The following is a 23,390-nucleotide window of genomic DNA, read 5'->3' as shown; positions in this document are numbered from 1 at the left end:
AATGTGCTCAAGAGATTGCAGATTAGAACAGGCAGAGAACTAGGTAGAAAATCTGATCGTCTACACAACAGAAACAAGTTAGGTGCCTGAGAATAAAGCTCCCGTGCCTTCTATCATTTTGCACACCTGTAATTACCTGGCCAGGATCTGACTTCCTTCCCCAAATATGGACTCCACAGAGCCCTCCACCAGGACCACACTGTGCCCCCAGAGCATCCCCCAGCATCTGGGGTACAGTTGAAACTCCATACATATTTGAGGAATGAATTGATGAAAAGAAGTACAAATATGAAGGTCTTTTCATGGAGGTAAAATTAAAAAAAATTTGCAAAGCACGAATGGTGCACTTCTTCAAGTTATCACTCCTATCTGATGCATCGGCACTAGGACCTTTTAAAGATGGTTTGGGGGGAAATGATGCTAACCTCTACACCTGGCCCTATCATAATTTACCAGCATAGTTCCATGGGACATCAAGTTGATATTCAACCTGGCTCCCTATTCCTCTTTCCCAAGGCCCCATTTTCCTGAGGACGAGTTTCAAAGTAGTGACTGTCTATTCTATTCAGTGGCTTCACTTTAGATCACCTTCCCAATAAGTTCAAGGTGGAACAGAACTGACCACCTTGCCCTTTGCCATTGTGTATAAACATGTACATCATCATCCACAGTTAGGGGGTGAAAATAACTTTGCACCCTGAGATCAACCAAAATAACAGGTTCACGCTGTCTAGTTCTAGTGCCCATGTCTGAGTCCGTAACAAAAACACACCTTTATCCCTAGTGTCTGTAATGCTGATGTCAGAGGGAGTGTCCCAGCCTCTTTGGCTATGATAATCCAGTGAGATAGTTGCTGTATCTCCAACATAAACAAACTAATGTATAGTTGGTAACATTGGTAATATCAGGGCTTGGGCTTTTAAATGCTAGTGGTTTGTTTTATTTGGTGAGCCAGTTCTTCTGAAGTCTGACTCCTTTGTACCCTTTTTCTTCTATAAAAGCTCATCTCTTCTCACAAAGACCTTTGGTCCCAACTCTGGACTATGGAATGTGGGTGGTGGGGAGTCCACGTAAGAGCTGCGGACTGCTGCAAGGGTGAGGTGGGGGTTCTCCACTGAGGCGGGTATTTAAGCAGAAGAACACTGACTGGCCACTTACGATTCCAGCAACACATAAAACATTGCATCGGGTGACTTTTAAAGTCCTTTCCTTTCTAACACCAGGATTCTGTTTGTAAAAGAGGGTGCCACATGAATAGTGCATTCTCTCATTCGTTCAATGAATGTTTGCTGAGCACCTATTATGTGCTGGGCTTTATAGGAGGCTCTGGGGATATGGTGGAGAAAATAGACAAACGTGGCTCCTGTTCTCGTGGAAATTATATCTAGAGGAGCTAGAAGACATTAATCAAGTAATCATAAATAAATGTAAAAATTACAGCTGCAATACGTGCAACAAAGAAGTGTGTGGTGCCAAGGGGATGTGACCCACTCTGGAAGGTTAGGGAGGCTCTCTGAGAAACTGCCTCTGATCTGGCCTGGGAAAATGCAGAAATCAATGACCCTATACTCAATTAAGCTACAGAATTCAAATATTTCAAAGCTTTTAGAATCACTAATATCAACCCTGAGAAACTCTGTAAAGAAACTGTTAGAAACATTTGCCATCAAGGGATGTGGAAGGTAGAAATTAACTCCTCTATAAGTTAGGAGAACAGAAGTTAAGTAAGTTCAGCTGCACTCATTCACAGCAGTGGAGACCCATGGCTATCAGTCTGATTTCTAAAATGTTTATCTCAGAAATATTACAAAATAATTTTCTTTTTTTCAAAGAGAGAGAGAAAGAGCTTACGAATTCTTCTCATGATGCATTCTATTTGAATAAAAAAGATATCTAAGGGAAGACAGAACCATGGTTGGCACTTAGTATTTGTTGAGTGGGTTGAAAAATAAATAAACAAGAACAAACATTAACAGGAAATTTAAAGTCAAATATTTGGACCCAGCCAGTGTGGCTCCATGGTTAAACGTTGAACTATGAACCAGGAGGTCATGGTTCCATTCCTGGTCAGGGCACATGCCTGGATTGGGGGCTTGATCCCAAGTAGGGGGCGTGCAGGAGGCAGCCAATCAATGATTCTCTCATCCTTGATGTTTCTCTCTCTCCCTCTTCCTTCCTCTCTGAAATCAATAAATATATATATATATATATATATATATATATATATATATATATATATTTTTTTAAGTCAAATACTTGGGTTTAAAGAAATCAATTCCACAAATGTCACATAGGAAACTTTTCTTGCCAAATGCTCTTGAGTAAAAACTCAAAGGGGTTTAATTATCTATAACATTATATGGGCCAAACAGTATTATAAAATGTCCTAAAAGCTAACATAAGTGAAGGTCATATCAAGCACAGTTCAGAGCCCAGTTCCCTGGAAATAATCATCCCACTCTATTTCTTACCTACCAGTCAACCCTGGAGGCCCAGAGGGCACCTGATTTCCTAAGAGGAGCACTGGTGAACTTGGGAGCACCCAGAAGCTGGTGCTGGGTAGGTAAGTAATGTGACATGAGGATGGCCTGGAGAAGAGAGAACCTGAGGGCTGCCTTCCAGTCCTTGTAGGCCTGGCACATGAAAGCGGAGCAGCTTGTGCTGTGCCGTCTTCAAGCCTATCCCCGGTCACTCAATACAGGGGATGCCTAGTGGGCTCCAGGGCTCTGACTCACCTGGACCAGTGATGCCCACAGGGGCCTGTGGAGCAAGAAGTTACTGGATATATCACCAAATAAAAGAGGCAGGCACTTGACTCAGTTTAGCTAAAACCATACAAACAGGATTTCTTACAGTGGAATGTTTTGGAATCTTCCTATGCTAATAATATGAATCGCCAAGATAGAGAGGTATATCCAATTTTCCCAGTCATCACTGAACTCAGAACCCTCTCATGGGAAACCTCGTTCTAGACTTCCAAACACCCTGGGAAGCCTTGTTCTAGACTTTTCTCTTTCATTTGAAACAGGTACATAGGGTTAGAACACCAAAGATTTAGACATGGTGTTTGCCTCCAAAGACAGCTTCATCCATAAAGAAGAATGACTGGTACCAAGCTTGCTCTGGGTAACACTAGGGGGAATTTCATGGGAGGAGGCCACCTCACAGATTCATTGGTTATTCATCTAGTGTCCTGTGGAGTAATGTAGCATCACCCATACCTTATGAGGTAGGAAAGGTCTAAGCCAGCAGTTCTCAACCTGTGGGTCGTGACCCCTTTGACGGTCAAACGACCCTTTCACAGGGGTCGCCTAAGACCATCCTGCATATCAGATATTTACATTACAATTCATAACAGTAGCAACATTACAGTTATGAAGTAGCAACGAAAATAATTTTATGGTTGGGTCACAACATGAGGAACTGCATTTAAAGGGCCAGAAGGTTAAGAACCACTGGAGCGGTACCCTAAGTGGACCTAGAACCTTGGGAAATCATCCAGCCTTCTTTGTGGACACTGTTCAATGCTGCAACTCATTCATCTTTCTTAAAACCCTACAATTCTATCAAGCCAATTCAATACCGAGAAGTATTGCCACTCCCCTAAGGATATTAAATTGCTTATAATTTTATAAATAGGTGTCTCAAAATTTCCACCCTACCCCAGGACTTGTGGGATAATAAATGAAATCAGCATTCTATTCTGTTTAACCTCAAATGAACTGCAACTCAGTGGCGAGACTCACAGAACACTAGATTTTGGTCTTCTTTTCTTTGCTAAAGAATGGAAGTAGAATACTGAAGGACAAAGAACATTGGTCCTTTTACTTCAAAATATGGGGTAGAGGGAACAGGAGGAGAAGAAATATGGCCACTGAAGTACCTTGCAACCTAGCTGGAGACTAACGCGTAGGAAAGGGCCACACAGCGAAATGGATGCTTGGAAAGGAAGAGAGATCGATGTAGGTAAGATGGGTAGTGGGGAAGGTCACAGAGGTGGGACTTCAGGTAAACATCGAATAGGCAAGGAAAAGGAGGGAGAGCACAGAAAGTGGGGTGTAAGGGTGTTTGGGCATCCCCCAAGCATACCACATCCCACTCTTTCATTATACCACAATTTACACATACATCCTCAATGTTAAGAAAGTAGTTTTAATTTCTTGATCACCTAGCAACTTAGTTCCACCCTAATGGTCTCCCTTCATTTAACCTCAATAAATCACAACTCGTTGCTATAGAAAACCTGGGCCTATTAAAGAGAATGATTTAATGCTGTGCTGAAACCTTCCCTTAAATAAAAATGAAAAACTGACTCGCTCTACCATATTTCTTCCTAGAAATGAAAACATTTATAAAGGTTTCCTTGACCACCGAGGGAAGAAAAATATGTTTATCACTCTGTTAAGTCCCCACAGACTCAATGACCAGGCTGCCGAGAAGGGCCCCAAGCTTCCTGTCTCGGTAGATGTGATCCTCCTGAAAGTAAAATTAGCCCTCCTTGGCTGAACATGCTTCCCGCTTTTCAAACGTGTACACTTCATCAGGGTTGTTAGAAATAAGTTGCATCCTGATTTAGGATGCATCAGCTACCGTTGCTATTTCAGTGCGGCCCTAGCTGTCTAAGCTTTCACCGCAGGTAGTGTTTACAGGAAAAGAAAGGGATAGCGCAGGGCTGTGCACTTACCGGTCCCGAAGCTCTCCTCCCCACAAAGGGACAGTTTGCCTGCATCCATCAAATTCCCAAAAAACTTCCAACCAGTGGGGGTCTCATACAAAGCGATCTTTGTAGCATTAGCCACCCTTCAAAGGCATGAAATCAAAGTTACATCACAGCAGGACTGTTAGCATAGCCATGTAAGGGATGGAAAATAGCAACCATTATTGTAATCAAGGGTCCCATTTAGCGCTGCTCAGAGGTAGACACAATTCTAGGATTGGTGGAAAAGCGTCAGAGAAAACTTGTGCACAATGGGCTATTCTATGTGGACTCAGAGGAGGGGGTAGAAGAGGAAGGAGAAAGAAATAGTTCAGCTCACTGACTTTAATATCTTAGAAGAAGCAACAGGAGCAAAATGTGCAAGGCTGTTTGGGAGGCTATTTAAACGCACATGTTTTGGAGATAGTCAACATCTATAACTATTCTATAAAGAACAAAAGAATGATGTTTTGATGTACTTATAATTACAAAATAATAGAATATGGGGTCTAGGAGGTCAGTATTTTACAGAGAAGGAAAGAGGGCGCAGAATGTTGTGTGATCAGCCCAAGGTCACACAGCCAGGATGCCCAGTGCCTGCTGTTCAGCTGCCAGTCGAATATTCCTTTCATTTCACCAGAAGGCCCCACAAGGACAGTGCCCAGCAGGCTCTCCCATTTGCACCAGCTTCATCCACACTGACCCATGGTCCCCTGTCCCCTCCAACACATCTTTTACTTCTCCCTATATTTCTTTAGATTATTTAAAACTTTCTTTAAGTAACTTCTTTTTAGATGCCTTTCCCTTTGAACAGGAAGTTACCACATTTCATTTACTGTTTTGGTGAGGTTTGCTTGCCAGAACACCTGCCTGATGCTAACAAAACAGTGTCGAGCTTCGATTCTAACATTTGAGGAAAATGAAATCTAAGATTTTGAAAACTGTGAAATACAATGAATTTTTTTCTGGGTAATGAGGTGTTTCCATTGTGGTTCTATATATGGATTATCAGTTTTTCCAGAAGTTAGAATTAAACTGTTCTTGGATGATGCAGAAAGTATTTCAGGACCTGATAGGTCTAATGTACAATGTGGCCACACACCAGCTCACGACTTTAGGTGGAGGATGCAGAGGCAGAAACCCTGGGTTCTTCTGATCCAAGCTCTTATTTAGCTGTGGGGTCCTAGACAAGACAGCTAACTTCTTTTTTGGTTTCTTCTTCTTAAAAACAAGGATTGCTATGGCTTAGCCCAGTGATGGCGAACCTATGACACGCGTGTCAGAGGTGACACACGAACTCATTTTTTTGGTTGATTTTTCTTTGTTAAATGGCATTTAAATATATAAAATAAATATCAAAAATATAAATCTTTGTTTTACTATGGTTGCAAATACAGTGGGGCCTTGACTTACGACTAGTCAGAGTGTCCTGACTAACGACTTTTTCGAGATACGAGCCGTCTCTCGGCCGATTTTTTGCTTTGAGTTGAGAGCTAAAATTCGGGTTATGAGCCAGCTTCAGATACCCCATCGCTAGTTGGCGCAGCGAACGTCACAGTGAACGCCACAACATCAGCCCAGCATCACGTGTCTCACTCGTTCACTTTTTGATTTGACATACGAGTAATTTGAGTTACGAGCTCCGTCACGGAACGAATTAAACTCGTAAGTCAAGGCCCCAATGTATCAAAAAATTTCTATATGTGACACGGCACCAGAGTTAAGTTAGGGTTTTTCAAAATGCTGACATGCTGAGCTCAAAAGGTTCGCCATCACTGGCCTAGCCTGTTTGGCTCAGTGGATAGAGTGTTGGCCCTGAGAACTGCAGGGTCCCGGGTTCGATTAGGGTCAAGGACATGTACTTAGGTTGCAGGTTCAATCCCTGGCTCTGGTTGGGGCTTGTGCAGGAGGCAACCAATCGATGTGTCTCTCTCACATTGATGTTTCTCTCTCTGTGTCTCTCCCACTCCCTTCCACTCTCTCTAAAAATCAATGGGAAAATATCCTTGGGTGAGGATTAACAAGAAAAAATAAAGATTGCTGTGAGGAGATGGTAAATGTCAAAAAGCACTGGGTAAAACACAAACCACTATATGAATATTAATCATTATTCTCTTGTTAGCTGACATCAGCACTATTCTGTAACACACATGCACACAAAACCCACAATAGAAAACTGCTACGTGGCCCAGTGGTTAGGAGCAAAGATTCTGGGTTTAAGTCCTGACTCAGCCGTTTACTAGCTGGGTGACCTTGGGCATGCTACTTAACTTCTTTGTCCCTCTTGTTTTCCCACTTGTAAAGGGGGTTTATATAGCATTTACCCCATGGGGTTGGTCTGAGAATTAATGACTTACAGCATATCAAGTACTCAGTGTCTAGCACAAGGTAATGCTCAATAAATATTAGTTATTATTATAAGAGCCTAGATATGTGCGTTCTGCTTTCCTACCTACCTGCTATGGCCTTTTATTTATTCAGTTGTCCTTTATTCACTCATTCAGCATGTACTAGGCACCTAATGTTCTAATTAACATTCTCCCTGGTTAGCCTTCATTTGTTATTTATTACTGATAGTTTTCAATAATTTTAGATGTGATCTTATAATCCACCTTAAAGCCTTTATAAATGAGGTTATATACAATAAATAAATAAGCAAATCACAGATATCCACTGTTTATTGTCACTGGGTCCTTTCTCATAAAAACTGAATGTAATTTTTTTTAACTATTTGAGCTTTCGATTTATTTCAATTTTTGATGAGTGAACACTTGCTGTGTTTGTATGTACATGGGTATCCGATGAGGGAGGGATGAGGAATGCTTCTTTGAAACACTGATCTTACTTCAAACTGCTCTTTCCCCACACTCTGCACATGAAATGGCTCTTCAGAATAATGTCTTGACTACAGTGGGAGGGCCATCCATTCATTAATTCATTAACATTCAATCATTCATTTACTAAACTCTGTGCGTGCATGTGTGTGTATCCCCTATTATATATGTGCTAGGCACACTATGGTCAGGTGGAGTTTAAGATGGTGAATTAGTCAGTCTTTTCTCTGTAGAAGTTTATAGTCAAGAATGCAGGCTACCAGAACACAGCGTGGTACATGCTGGGGTGGAAGAAGTGCAGGGTGCTAAGGGACCACAGAGATGGGACATCTCACCCAGAAAAAACTTCACCCATTCCTTCCTAAAATAAGCACTTATTTAGCATCAGATGCCCTGGCTGGAAGGGGAGGAAGAGTGTTCCAAGCACAGAAAAGGGCCTGCGGAGGGCCAGGGGAACGGAGAGACCTACCTGTCCAGGGCCCCGCTGGTGGGCATGCTGCGTGCTAAGCCGCGGACCCCGGTTTGCTGGAAGTATGGAATGCTGAAGATGTTGGCAGCAATGACGGCCACGGAGTCTGAAGGGTTCACAAAGAAGCCGTGCTTGCCCAGAATCATGTTTCGATCCTTTGAGAGAGAGGGGGTTTCAAAGGAAGAGCTTTTAGTCAAACTGTGGAAGAAACCAAACTATCCTACATGGTGGGGAGGGGATGAAACTTTAAATTATAAAACTTAAAACTGATACATTTATTCAGTGTGGGTTCTAAATACTGGATTTTGTTTCGAATGGATCTGTACATTGCCACTCCCATCATGCACTGCCTCAGAAAGATGCGTTGCAAAATAGTGTCTGCTCCGGACCCCTTCAACTTCCCCAAATTTTGATCTGGGAAAATTTATATTTCAGGAAAATAATAAATCTAGCTAATGTCAAAGAACAACAAACAACAATAAAGAATATACATATTTTCAATGAAGTAGACATGTGTAGTGCCTATTATCTCTGAGATATCAAGAATACAAACCTAAAACACATTTCCTCCTTGTCTGGTATATGTTTACCAATGTAAATAAAAGAGTGGATATTAAAAATCTTAATTATAGAGAGGGAATAAAAGGTTAATGCTCTCATTATAGTTCCATCATTCAGCTGTTGTAAATGAATAAATGGGGATATTATATTTCCAAAATCCTTTCCAGAGATTGAATAAGTAGCTTAGGTGAGAATAGAAACTTATCTTAGGATAGGTATCTAGAACCCAGCCAGCTCATGAATCAGTAGTCATTAGATCATAACAAGGCCCTAAATATCCTGCCACTCTTAGCAAACATGAATGTCTGAAATTAAAAATATGGGTTGCCCGGCCTGTGTGGCTCAGTGGTTAAGGGCTGACCAGTGAACCAGGAAATCACGGTTTGATTCCCAGTCAGAGCACATGCCCAGGTTGCAGACTCCATCCCCAGGAGGGGGTGTGCAGGAGGCAATTGATCAATTATTCTCTTTCATCATTGATGTTTCTATTGCTCTCTCCTTCTCCCTTGCTCTCTCTGAGATCCATAAAAATATATTTTTAAAAAAGAAAATATGGGTTAATTTCAAGGACTCTTATTTCTGTTTGAGAAGGTCTTTTAATTTTTTGGCCCTGACCCCAGGTGCAATGAAAGGTCTTGACTCTCACTCACTAGGCCCACAGGGTCTGGCAGGTGCAGCCCACTTTTCCTCCTCTGTAGGATCAGGCCTAGCCTGCGTCAGAGTTCACGTAAAGGCACTTATACCCACCCCATCTCCATCAAAGGCAGCCCCAAAGTCATGCTCTCCTGTCTTCATGGTCTCCACCAGGTCAGCTGCGTAGGTGAGGTTGGGGTCAGGGTGGTGGCCTCCGAAGTCCTCCAGAGGAATGCAGTTGACTGCCGAGTTTGCAGGGGCGCCAAGTTCTTCGCAGAGGATCTTCTTTACATACGGTCCCACCACTGCGACCAGCATGAAATGAAGACTCAGAAAATAATGCTTATGAAAGTCCGTGAGGGTTGGGGATGAGGTAGAAAATGGCATGCACAACAATGAGAATGTGCAAACTGCATGCAGGAGCTAGTGGAAACATAAGCCCGGCTGGAGTAGGAGGTCCTAAGAAAAGGAGTAATGAGAGATTAGGTCGGAAAGGGTGGGGACAGTTGATGAAGGAAAGAGTGGGGAGAAGGGAAGGAGCTGACCATCATGAAGGCCCTACGACACACCTGTGCCAGACACTTCTCAACCATTTTCTCACTCAGTCCTTGAAAAGGCCCACAGGGTGGCACACTCAGTGTTTAAGAGCATGGACTCTGGGATCGGAGTGCCTAGGTTCAAATCCCAGCTCTGCCAGTCACCAGCTGTAAAGTTCTGGGAAAGTTATTTAGTCTCTTTGTGTCTTTGTCTCCTCTATCTGCATAATGAGGATAATTGTAGTAGCTATCTGGCAGGGTTAAGAGAGTTAATAAATATGAAACACTGAAAACAGTACTGGCACATGGTATAAATGTTTGCATTATGATTATCACCTTCAATTTATAGAAAAGAAAACTGAGGTTCTGATATGAAGCTGTTTGCCCAAGCTTACACAGTAGGAGTGGGAGCTGGGATTCAGAGCCCTAATCTTTCTAGTCTATCAAGTTATCTGACAAACTGATCCAAAGAGTACAGATAAAAACAGTAACTACAACAATGAACATCAGGAAAAACTAGTCCCATACGTTATGGTGACATCCAGCATAACTACCAAGAACATTCATCTCTAAAATATTGAGAATGTGTTTTCCTCAAGGAAGGTACTGACACCAATATATGTTGCAGAGATGAGAACAAAATAGAATGTGTATCTCCCATTAGGAGCCACATGTTAAGGAAGCGATTGACACAACACAGAATGAGATCTAGGCAGCCAGGGCTGTAAAGGATATAGAAACGGAGGCATTAGAGCAGCGGTTCTCAACCTGTGGGTCGCAACCCCTTTGGCAGTCGAACGACCCTTTCACAGGGGTCGCCTAAGACCATCCTGCATATCAGATATTTACATTGCGATTCATAGCAGTAGCAACATTACAGTTATGAAGTAGCAACGAAAATAATTTTATGGTTGGGTCACAACATGAGGAACTGCATTTAAAGGGCCAGAAGGTTGAGAACCACTGCCTTAGAGGAACTACAAAAAGGCCTGAAGAAAGAAGTCTACTTCACGACCAGCTCCTCTCAGCAAATACTCCATTATAAGTCCCATTCCTGAGCCAACATAGGCTTTTCCTCACTCGTCTAATGTGGCATCTTAAAAATATAAAACTTCGTGCATTTGCTACAGCCACTGCCTCACTGGGAATGGCCATCACTTGATTTTCCACCACCCTCGATCTGCCTTACATAAAAGCTAAATTGGTTGCCGCTTCTTCCAAGAAACCTTGCTTAATACTGCCTTGTCAAACTATACCTTGTTCCACACCCCAAAGAGAATACTTGAAATTCTATCTAATCCTCATTTTGTTGGCCTGGTGATGTTAGTCTTTTAAAAAATATATATTTATATTGATTACAAGGAGGAAGAGAGAGGGAGAGAGAGATAGAAACATCAATGACGAGAGAGAATCATTGATTGGCTGCCACCTACACGCTGGGGATCGAGCCCGCAACCTGGGCATGTATCCTTGAATGGAATCAAACCCAGGACCCTTCAGTCTGCAGGCTGGTGCTCTATCCACTGAGCCAAACCAGCTAGGGCCTGGTGATGTTAGTTTTTTACCCATCTCATCACTCCAGGCACTGCAAGCTCTTTGAGTCCAGGCCTACCCACCAAGCGTACACATAGTAGGTACTCAATACATGTCTGTCGCATGGTTCGAAAAAACAGACTAGCTTTTGTCTGAATAAAGAAGTACACCAGCCCAGCTGGAAAGGCTCAGTTGGTTAAGCACTGTCCTGTGCACCAAAATGTTGTTGCTTCAATTTCCGGTCAGGGCACATGCCTGGGTTACGGGTTTAATTCCCAGTCAGGGCCTCTGCTGAAGGCAACCGATCAGTGTTTCTCACATTGATGTTCCTCTCTCTCTCTATCTCTATCTCTATCTCTACCTCTATTTCTATCTCTATCTATCTATCTATCTATCTATCTATCTATCTATCTATCTATCTATCATCTATCATCTATCTCCCTTAATCTCTCTAAGCATGGCCTCTGGTGAGGTTTAACAAAAAAGTAGACCCATTCATGGGACTCCAAAGCCAAGTTAGGGCCCAAGGGGAGGAGTCCCAGGAGGGGAGAGCCAGCCCTCCAGGAGAAGGCTTTCTAACCCTGGTCATGCAGTGCTAACAGGAGGCTCTTACCAGCATCGTCAGAAGGGTTCAGCACAGCAGAACGTCTTTCTCAGCCAGACAAGCGGCTGGATTCCAACACCAAGGAAAAGCCTACTGCTCAAAGCTCCCAAAATTCTAAATTATTACAAAACAAATGGACAACCTAAATGCTCAGGAATTCCCGTGTTCCTACAAGCAAGAAAACCTCATGGTTCACTTCGTAACGACAGCTGCTGTCTCTGCTGACCTGGCCACACAACCCCCAGAGGAAGAAGAGGGAGAGACACACATCCTGTTGTCCCTGAATTTAATCCTGGGCTTGCTCTGCCCGCTTCTAAGAAAAGGAGCATGCGGGGGCAGGCGAGAGGGGCCGTGGGGCTCAGGAGCGTGTTCACCACATCTAGTAAATGACAAAACGCCCCCTTGGAAACAGAGTGGTATTTAGAATAGAATGTAAGGTATCTTCAGAGAGGCAGGGAGAGCCCACAAACACGGCTGCACATGACACAAACCCGATGCTTCATGTGAAGACGCTGCCCTTCACACCGCCTTGCTGTGGGGACTGTCTCTACTGCCTGCTGCATACAGTCAGATTTTTATTTCTGTGGGTATTGTTGAAATGGTTGCAAAATAATTGTTTAAAAAATACCAGAGATGGAAAAATACAAGAACCATATGATTTCAGGCCTATGAAGGCTATAAAACAAAAAGCAACGAACAAACTCATAGACACAGACCACAGTATGGTGGTTACCAGAGGGGAAAGGCGTGGAGGGTGGATGAAGAGGGTACAGGGGGTTAAATATATGGAAGGAGATGAGACTTTAGGTGGTGGAAACACAATGCAATATACAGATGATGTGTTAATAAAGTTGCATGCCGGAAACTTATATAATGTGATTAACTAAAGTTACCCCCAATAAATTTAAATTAAAAATGAGGGGAGAAGAGCCAGGGGGAGTCTTAAGAAAAGGCTTGTTAAAGCATCATGATGCACAGAGCAGAGAGCAGCTTCGCGTCTAGGAGAAGGGCGTGGCAGGGAAGCGGCCGTACCTCCGTGCATGGCATCGATGCGGATCTTCAGTCGGTTTGGACCGGACAGCAGTTCTTTGAGTGCACTGAAATCAAAGATGTTTCTCAGCATCGCAGCATAAGCTTCCACCGAATCCACAATTTCCACTGCGGGAAGAGGCAATATTGAAAGATGGAGGCACTCAGCACATTTAGAAATGTCCTCCTCTGCAATGATGGCATTGCTGTAAACATGCCATGGCTGTGTTAAAATGCCAATTACCGAGCAGCCCCCAGGCGCCAGGACGGTACAGGATCCCGAATTCAACACTAACGATGTTCCTGGGAGGTAAATGATCTGATCCTATTTTGTAGACAAGGAAACGCAAGGTCTGTGAGGTTAAACCGCTTGTCCATACAGCTGGGGTGGGGCACACAGGGGATTTTTGACGGAGGTTTGCCTGGTGGTAAACTCAAGCTTTTCTGCCACACTGACTCCCTACCCATATTCATGAGAAGTGTGTTTTGGTGTCATAAATAACAGAAAATGTGACACCTACTTTCCTTTCCTTTTTCCAGGCCCATTGCCATCACGATTTAATGATAAAAAGCAGAAAAAAAGTATTTTTGAATGAATCATTTTCACATGCACCACTAAAGGAATAAAATAAATATAAGAACTTAGTCTTGCTGGATTTTCAGGGGTCTGAACATTTTCAAGACTTTAAGAATTTAAGAAATCCTCTACTAATGTTTTCTAAACCCTAAGCAGGTCTTCAGGATGTGGCAAAGTACCACCTTCTCTTTGTTAAGATGCAACTGTCCGCTCTCCATGGGTAGGTTCAAACAAAAAATGCAGTCCAGGGGGAAGAATACATGTTAGAGCAAAGTTGAAATGCAAGTCACACTGCCAACCATCTCACCCTTATTTGATTAATATGAATAATTTCACATTTACTCCATCAATCACTGTAATTTAATACCTTGATATTTAACAACAAAATGATTAACACTACTGCCTACACAGGGGGTTTCAATTTAGCCCCCAAAATGGTGTAATTTGATTTTACTGAATATTAGGGCAGGGAAAAAAAAAATCAAAACCCAGGCTTTGGAATCATTCACACCTGGGTTTGAATCCTGGCTTACCACTCACTCCCTGTGTGAGCTGAGCCTGTTACTCAAGCTCTCTCAGCCTTTGTCTCCTCACCTGGAAAAAGTGAATACCGACAGTGCTGCCCTCACAGGGCTACTGAAAGAATAAAGCGGAATAATAAATGGTAAGCGCTTGGCACATAAAAAAAGCTCAATAAAAGTTAGTTATGAATATAATCTTACAAGTCTTCTAGCCAAATTCATTTTATAGATATGGAAGCTGAGATTTGGAAATGACTTACCCAGGGTCACACTGCTGATCACCCGCAGTGCCCAGAGAGCCAGGTCTCTAGAGTCCCAGACCCAATTCCAGATCTGCTAATTAATGCATGCAAGGCTCAGTGACCACAATCTTTCTGAAGCTGAACACCCATATTATTAACACCTGGAAAGGCAAATCGCTCAAGTTGGAACTAGGAGTGGGCAGGAGGGGTTGGAGGAAGGGGGAGGTAAACATGCCTGTGAAGGGTTTGAACTTGTTTTCCAGGTCAAACTGCTGCTTTCCCAGAACTCCAAGGTCTACTTTCAGGTCAGGGCAAATTGCATATTCTTCGATTGTCTTGCTGATTTGGAAAATCTTATCAGTTACTGCTTCGGGAGCAGGACCTGGAAACCAAATAGCAAACAGTGGGTCGTTTTGTACAGCTGACATGTAAACACACAAAAAATACAAAACTCATCAATTCCTCTTCACTCGCACATCTGCCATTCATCTCATCATCCAGGCAGCAAAGGATCAGGGTTTTCTAAAAGAAAATCCCGTGTTAGTGACCATTCATGCCTGGCTCCTCACACTCAGGTACAGCAGAATGAGAAGCATTTCATTTCCACCAAAAGGAAACAAAGAGCCCCCTGACTAAGGACCAGAACCAGAACCCTGGCCTCCCACGGCATTGATCAGTGGTTTATCCTACTGAACATAACATTGACCATCCTCAAAATGACAGCACACTCACCTCCATTGGAAATATTGAATTTGATTCCAAAATCTCCATTGGGCCCTCCAGGATTGTGGCTGGCTGTCAGGATGATCCCACCAAGGGCTTTGATCTTTCTAATGATGCAGGAAACAGCAGGGGTGGAGAGGATTCCATTCTGTCCAATAACCAAGCGGCCAATCTAGAAGAAATCCAGAACACACACTTTCGCATCAGTGAGTCCAGAGCTCCTACACAGAAACCCCAGTACAACAGGCAGATGAACCAAGAACTATCCTATTGGACCAGGAAAGGTGTTCTTTAATGAATATTTACAGCTTGGGTGGTTATTATTATTTTGAAGTGGAATATTATTATTGTTGACAAATAATACTATTATTGAAGTAAAATCATTATTTATTGTTGAACAAAGCCATTCCTTCAAGTAGTTTTAGGGGACTGTGCAGTTTTAGTGTATAATCTGTACTATAAGACTCTGGCAAGAAAACATAAGAATATGCAAAACAGAGTCTTTCCAGACCAGGTTCATAATTTGGATACACTGAAAGAGTGTGAGAAAACCCACATTTTTATCCAATTCAATCATACTTTCCATCCACATTGGGGAAAGAATATAAGTTCAGCTTAAAAGGAATTCTAACCCAATGAGAAGACTTCTATAAATTAAAATGTTTAGAAAAGTAAAAATGGCAAACTTTATATGAAGTCCATTACAGAATGTACCTCAGAATTTACATTTCCAGCCAAGCTTAGGTGTTAATACAGTAGCCTGTCAGGTGCTGTATGAGCGACCTCTGGGCCAAGGCCTGGAATGCTGAGAGTTAGTACTGGGTAAACCAGTCAGAACTACCCACACGAAAGGGCTACAGGTAGTAGTTTTGTTGTGTCCTTAACTCACCTTCCCATATCTCTCAAAGATGGTATCAGCACAGCTCCTAGAGCTTCCTTCACTAACATGATAGTCATTTATGTCTGTCTCAACATGACCCACATTGGACACACATGGAGAAGACTGACATACTTGGAGAAGATGTGACTGCCACATAAAAAGATTTATAAGTAAGGAGTCTGTGCCCTCCCTCCATTCTCCCTTCTGAGACAAGAAAGGGATGGGGATGCTTTGAAATTTTCCATTTGTTATTTCCTCCAGGCCCATCAGAGATAAATATGGTCGAAGAAACAACTTGAGAGTAGATGTGTTTCTCACGTTGAACACGCCAGTGAGATTCCGTTGGAAAGTTTCTCTGTGACTGTCACCTTTGCCATCCTCCCAAAGGTCACCCTCCCATCGGTCACTGCCTTATAATTCCACCCTTCCACCACCACCCACCTCCCAGGAAGCAGCTGGTTCAATTTCAATCACCTCTTGGCTCGAAAGTCTATCTCCGAACAATTTCTGTTATACCAATATTTTTGTTATATCCTGCCTCCCTCAGGAAGTGCCAACGACCAGGGTAGGGGCTGTAAATAGGCTTCTTTATAAACTAGAGAAACCTGAAGATAGTGTGAAATCAATATTATGATTATCCTGAGCTTCTGAGAGCTTTCTACAGCCCACGGCACTTCCCCTTCATTCTCACAAGGGCTCCTCCCATTGTGTAGATGAAGCAGCTGAGGTCAAAGTTGTCACAATCCTGCCCATTTGCTCATTCTTAGATCCACCTAACAGAAGAACAACAAGCAATTATGGAAAGGTGCTATGGTAGACATTGGGATAGATGGCATGACAAGGTCACATGGCATCCAGTGGCAATAGCTGGCAAAAGCATTGAAACTTCCTGACTCAATACAGTGGAAATGGAAACATCTCACATGTCCAGCAGTTTCCAGGTGTGGTTCTGATGAGAATAAGACTATGGTTGAGGAGTTCTATGATTTCAATAGGCAAGGCTTAGAAATGGCAACTTAATCAGCCAGAGTGGCTGGTGGAGTTATCTGGAAATTGTATTTGCACCTGAAGCATACTGACTTTTACTTAGATTTTGTAAGTATTTGGTGTGGAAGGGAAGACTGATAAATGAATATGAATCTATGCCACCCAAATCACCCCTTAATCCTACCATCCCTTATGGTGATGTCTACAGTCAGTCATGGCCCGAGACTGAGAGACTAAACCAGGGGGTAATAGTAAAAAGGAAAGTTGAGAGAGGGAAGCAGGGAAGCCCTTAGTAGCTTCTTTCTCCTGGGTCCAAGAAGAGGCACAGCTGGCCAAAACATCCCCTTCCAAAGCAGACTCTTTCCCATGCATCACCCTCAGGAATATTAACTGTAAACGTGATGTTGGGAAAATATCACTCTGTTACCGTCCTTCCGTTAAGGAAGTCTGAAGAACTATAACAGCTCCTGACTCTAATCTCCCCGGCTTCTCTCCCACCTGTACCTCTGCTGCTCTGCCCTGGCCGAATTGAGCCTGCCTCCTCGGGCCTGCCTAGTTCGCCTTTCTATGGTCCTGTGTCCCTCCTCAACTCAAAAAGCTTCCCTGTACCATTTGATCTAGAAATTACACTTTGAGATATCCACACAAAAGAAAGCAGAGACTCAAACAAATAACTTACACACACATGTTCATAACAGCATTACACACAACAGCCAAAGGTGGGAACAACCCAAATATCCATCAACAGGTTAATGGATAAACAATATGCAGTATATATATACAATGGAATAATACTCAGCCTTACAAAGGAATGAAACTCTGATACATGCTACAACAGGGATGAACCTTGAAAACATAAAATAAACCAGACACACAAGAACAGATATTGTCTCATTCCACTTATATGAGGTACCTAAAGTGGTCAAATTCATAGGCAGAAAGTAGAACAGAGGTCACCAGGGGCTAGGGGGAAGGGAGCATGGGGGGGCAGGGGGGAGAGTGATTGTTTAGTGGGTATAGAGTTTTGGATGGAATGATAAAAGAGTGCTGGAAAGGGATAATGATGATGGTGACAGAACACTGAATGTAATCAATACCACTGAAGCATGCACTTAAAAATGGTTAAAATGCAAAATTTTGTTATGTATGATTGGCCATAAAAAAATAAAGAAGAAGAAAGGATGCATCTTGCTCTGATCTCTGATGTCCCAGTGTCTACCGACTCAGAGGGAACCCCCTCAGCCTGGCACGGAGAGTCCCTCTTCCACCAGCGTTCCCTGCCCTTCTCCTCTCCTGCTACTCCCGCCTGCCTCTCATGTCACACCACCAACTGGATACCTCACTGTTCCCCAATATTTTATAGTCAGACATGACAGGGAGAAAACTTACATTTTCCTTTTAATTGAAAATAGGGCCTCGTGTCTTCTTATGTTTCACAAAAGACAAGATCCATTTTCTTCACCCTGCTAGTCATATGCACGGGTTCAAGTCTCATTTCTAAATGTACCTCTAAGTTCAAAGCTCTGGGGACCATATGAGATATCAGGATTAGAAATGCGGCACCACCAATATTTTATTTTGTACATTACAATTCCCTATAACTGCATACAGCTTTATGCAAACAAAAACAAAGGGAAACTAACAAAGGCAAATTATATTCCATAATCCTTAAATGCACCAGATAAAAGTGTACTAAAGAGAAGAAGGAAAAACAAAAGAATGATCTCCATTTAGCTCACTAGGCTGAAAAGTCCTCCCAAGAACTGGCTCATGAATGGAGTGAGTACTGACAAAGGCGAGGAAGGAACATTGACTTCTCCTGAACTCTGTGGTAGAAGATTATCTTTCCTTTAGATTTCCTCCCACAATCAAAGGGATGCTAAAATAGTCCGAATTTAGGATATGTTAGACAAAGAAATCAAACTATATAGGATTTTAGAGGCTTTACCAGATTAAAGTGCTGTATTGGCCCACTAAATGTGTTAAGTAATCCATTTGGGTAACAGAACTGCTCTAAAGGCAACGCTATTTTGAATAAAGAATGCCCTTGCAAAGGCATGAAAATATTGCTTGCGCTGGTTGCCACATCATAGGCGGTTACCATATTTAGTCAATGATTAGCACTTAAATGTATAATTGAGCAAACCTTCAGATTGTAAAACTGAGAAAGTCTATAGAGTCTGCCTGAATTACACATTCCTACCACCTCTTCCACATCCTTCAGCTCCACACAAAAATGAAATGAAGCCAAATACATCACAGCAAAGGGGACAGTGTACCAGATGCACTCAACAGCCCAGATATATGCGGGGAAATAATGTTCCATTCATTCTCCCTCAAAAGATTAAAAGCATCTTAATTCCATTCCCTTTGCAGCTCTCCTCAAAGGTGAAATTTATAGCATGTCACATTTTATCTTAAAAATGGGTATGTGTCATAATAATTTCATATGTGAGTGCTTTATCAGCAATTTTTACATGAAAGGCATTCAGATTCTGAAACTAGGTAGAAAGGAAACTTTGCATTATAAGCAATAGGATTTACAAACATTTAAAATTTTAATTCAATAGTGTTTTTGTTGTTGTTTAATTTGGCTTTTGCAATCACACCTGCTTGGCATATGATTAAAATAGACAGAAAATGAATGCCCAACACATTTGATGGCAATGCTAAATTATGGTCCCAGTAACAGAATCGCTTCTAGAGAGGAAGTAGAAAAGATTTTTTAAATTTACAAGTACTAAAAGACTTTGTTCTCCAAATTATTGCTAAGTATAATCTAAAACGCTAAAAATATATATTTTTGGTCTCACAGAGGGATTTGCAGAGCAAAGACAGGGATGTGCTGCTGCCCACCTTCCTATAAATCAGTGGAACTCTGCAAACTGTTAGATTATCAGATCAGTGCTTTCTGGCACAAGATTCCTTCTGATTTGGTTAATTCGGCCAACAAGGTTTCTCCCAATGCAAAGCGTTAGCAGAGCCGCCGTATAGTACAGTCTCACAGGAGTTACCTCTACTCGGCTGCACAAGTTCACCGCACACAGGGCTTCTTTGTGTCCAAGGTCATTATAAGCAGGTTCCCCTGTAACAGGTCCTCTGGGAAGGCTCACACCTAACATTTTCCAATCCCCTCCTCATAATTCGCATGACTCCCAGGATTCATCAATAACAGCATGCCCTGGCTTTTGTTTTCCTGTTTGACAAGTGACTGAACTTCAACAAGGAAGCCATTGAAAGAAAACAAAATCCTCCTCTCTCCACTGCACGTTAGAGCCTTCTGAGAAAGGACAGAGTGCCCTCAAAACCAGTTAGAATGTACATAGGAGAGCTTGCGGCTGGGGTTGCGCTTTAAATGTCTAATAAGCAACAGGTACTTGTCCACGCAATAGGTACAGAGCACAGCACACAAAAAGTTGAACTTACGTCCCTGTACCGCAATGTGGTATGTAATTTCAGCAGTATTTTCACAGTAGTCTATCTCTGAAGTCACAGCGAAACTTAACTGGATGTTAGTAGAACTGAGGTGCGTACCCCAAACAAGTCCTTGTACTTTTGTATATTTCTGCACAATTCAGAGGTTATGTGGACAGCCAGACACGCAACAACACACGGTATACCAACCCCATTGGCGGCCGCCATCTGCACTATTGTTTCTACTGCCGATTTATTAAAATACCGCCCATCTCCACCAACCACCAGTGAGGATCCCTGGCGATCTTTTAGGTCTACAGAAAAGAATATACTCTGGATAAAATTTTCCAGGTAGCCTGGCTTGTCCTCGAAACAATAGGTTTTCTTCCGTAATCCACTAGTTCCTGGTTTCTGGTCATGGTAGGGAGCTGTAGCAAAAGTCAACAGAGGGAGAGGACCTTCTTCCATTTTCCTGTATTTCCCAAAAATCCAGTCATCAAAATCACTCATCTTTCATTTCCCCCACTTGGCTCAGCGAGGGTATCCAGAAAGCAGTGAAGAGTTCCCCAAACAGTCCTGTACAAACTGAAGCTGCAACAGTATCCTCTGAGTAACTAAAATAGCCGTCCTGTCTGGACAATGGCTTCAGGGAGGAAGCAGGCTCGATTCCTTGTTGTGGTCGCCCCTTGTGAACGAGTTCAGGGCCACCACCCACCCACATCCACACACAAAGCAATCTTCCAAGTTGTTTTGATGAGGACACTTCTGCCCACACAACCAAGCCAAATACCCTTCAATTATTTTTGCCTCATATCCCGTTAGGGTGGAGATAGATAGCTGCGCAGGGTGCTGTGTGCAGCAGACTTCAGTTACAAACACCAGAGGGCTGCCAGACTCCACTCTCCCAGCCCAGGCAAAGACAACCCGTGCAGACCCGGGAAGCAGGTTGTGAATAAGACACCCTGGTGTGGCTCCCACTGCTCCTGACACCCCTTAAACCAGAGCGTCTCTGGGCAGTCATCACTGAGAAGGCCATCTGAAGCTAAAGTTGTCCCACGCCATCTAGCAAGTTAAAGGTCAATCTTAAAATGGAAGTGAGGAATCAGCGACCTCTGGACTTCTTACATCACTGTCACTTTGATACCCAAGTGATTTTTTTACTTCCCACATGCAATTCCAGTTAAAAGGGGGGAAAATCATTTAACAGAACACATTTATTCACTGACCACAAAGGATTTAACAAAATAGTATTCAGTTCTAGAAGAACAGACACCTACAAATATGCCGTGAATGACTGACAGCTTGGTCGGTTCCTTGAAAAGTGGGAATGAAGATGCACCAAACCCTTGAAAATGTAAGCAGAGGAGAAGGGGGGAAAGTATGTGTTTTGAGTGTACGAGGTTTGACCAAGTTATTATTTAGAAAAATACTACAAACGTAAGATTAAATTTTGTGTTTTAATTTTCTCAGTTTCAAATAGTCTTGACTTTTAAGAAAACATTTTTAGTCAAACAGTTTAAGTCCTTTGCATTTGAAGAACCTAAAATGTTTCGAAACATACTGCCTGAATAAATTTGACATCCCACCCCATCTGATCCCTGAGACTGTATTAATAATCTACTTAAATGCATGCATGTGCGTTCTTTATCTGGTTCAGCAGAAGTTGTGAATTAAGCTCCCCTGTCAAGGTTTTGGCGGGCTTGTTAAGGATGCTTAAAAAGTAAACCAGGACTAGTTACACCACATGTCTGGAGAATTTGACATGCACTGAGGAGTCAAAGTTTTCAAGAAAAAAAGTGAATAATCTGTTGACAAACAAAATCTGAATATTTTCCAGATTTTCAGTAGGGTCCGAAAGAGAGCTACTGCTGAGAGCAGCAGGCTGCTCTCTCTGAGGCATGAATGCCCGTGTCCGGGTCTGTTCTGAGCAGGACCAGCAAAACCAGCAGCACCCTGAGCAGAAAGCAGCTACCAGCAAGGGAACCTGTTTTCCTTCCAATGACACATGGGGCTGGTCCATGTGCAGGGGAGACCTGGAGATATAACATTTAAACAATTCACAAGACACAGCTATCCAGCTGAAGACCAGTTGGCCAAAAGACAATGACTTTTTGTAGCTTATTTTTGCTCATTAGAGTTTTTAAAACTAAAATCCTTTAGGCGTTAATTTACAAAGTAAACTTGCTCTATTAACAGTTTACACATCCACTGTTTTTCAACTTACTACAATGCCTTTTTTTAAATTCCTATTTTTTAAGTTCGGTGCCCAGTTTCCTCTGGTTTTTAGATAGGCTTGCAGATTAAGCCAACATATGCATCTTGACATATTTAATAATAGATGCAGATTCATGAAATATCAACCCAATAATCTTTTCATTGGGAAAAACAGAACAACCAACCACATAATTGGTATTTTTCTGAATGAGGTCTTGAAATCCCAGGGTAGGTCCAGGGATACTAGGTCGCAAGGGTGCCCTACCGCCCACACACTCCAGCACGCTCTCTGCTGGTGGTCTGCCACCATCCCCATGACGCTCTTGCCGAAGTCAGAGCTCAAAGAATCACGTTTTGTTGGGTTTTTCCTCCACACATTTATTTATTTCATTTATAGCTTGTGGTTAATTGATTCCATAAAATGAGAAATTCTGAAGAATCAAGGCGTAAGTATACAAATTCAAAATAGATATTCAACACAAAAAATATACACATAAGAGTGGGTTCATCTGCAGCATGAGCTCCAACAGATCTTGTTTCAAAGGATGGTGAATGCTTGCTTTGTTTCCTTGAAGACCTTATCCACATCGATACCAGGATACCTCAGCTTCTTGGTGTGTGTTCACGTGCACCAAACCTTGTTTCTTAAAATATCTTTTCACATTGTAACGGCTGTCTCTAGAATTAAGCCTACGCTTGGGCCTCGTGCCAGTTTCTAACGGTCTGAAAACTGACTGATACAGAAAGTCTTCCAAATGTAAATATTCTGATTTTCAAAGGTTAAAATAATGTTTCTAAAGCACTTACTGCAAACTTAATAATAATGGCGCTATTCCATTTCTTAACTTTCCAAATACCTGATATGCCACCTTGGAGTTCATTATTGGTTTGCTTCTTCATTTCGAGATTTTTAAATGTACCACCCCAATTGGTCATC

At 42.4% G+C, this 23,390-nt stretch overlaps 1 protein-coding gene across 3 annotated transcripts in view; it reads right to left on the bottom strand.

The window, feature by feature from the left end:
- Window positions 1-23,390, bottom strand: part of PGM1 (phosphoglucomutase 1) — a 56,753-nt gene that overhangs the window by 15,110 nt on the left and 18,253 nt on the right. For 2 of the 3 annotated variants that reach the window (XR_004974048.1, XM_036349621.1), the window contains exons 1-7: window positions 20,450-20,764; window positions 14,968-15,130; window positions 14,471-14,617; window positions 12,899-13,024; window positions 9,308-9,498; window positions 8,000-8,154; window positions 4,685-4,800 (exon numbers count right to left, since the gene is read on the bottom strand). Coding sequence is in view for 2 of the 3 variants with exons in the window: in XM_036349621.1 (XP_036205514.1) it covers window positions 4,685-4,800; window positions 8,000-8,154; window positions 9,308-9,498; window positions 12,899-13,024; window positions 14,471-14,617; window positions 14,968-15,130; window positions 20,450-20,749 (1,198 nt within the window). In the remaining variant the exon portion in view is untranslated. Of the gene's footprint in view, window positions 1-4,684; window positions 4,801-7,999; window positions 8,155-9,307; window positions 9,499-12,898; window positions 13,025-14,470; window positions 14,618-14,967; window positions 15,131-20,449; window positions 20,765-23,390 lie in introns of those variants that run through there. The other variant, XM_036349622.1, reaches the window with a different exon arrangement.

The sequence above is a fragment of the Myotis myotis genome, unplaced genomic scaffold, assembly GCF_014108235.1.
Source record: "Myotis myotis isolate mMyoMyo1 unplaced genomic scaffold, mMyoMyo1.p scaffold_m19_p_2, whole genome shotgun sequence".
NCBI classification, from domain to species: Eukaryota; Metazoa; Chordata; class Mammalia; order Chiroptera; family Vespertilionidae; genus Myotis; species Myotis myotis.
The sequence above is the reverse complement of the archived record's forward strand: the minus strand, read 5'-3'. Positions and strand labels throughout refer to the sequence as shown.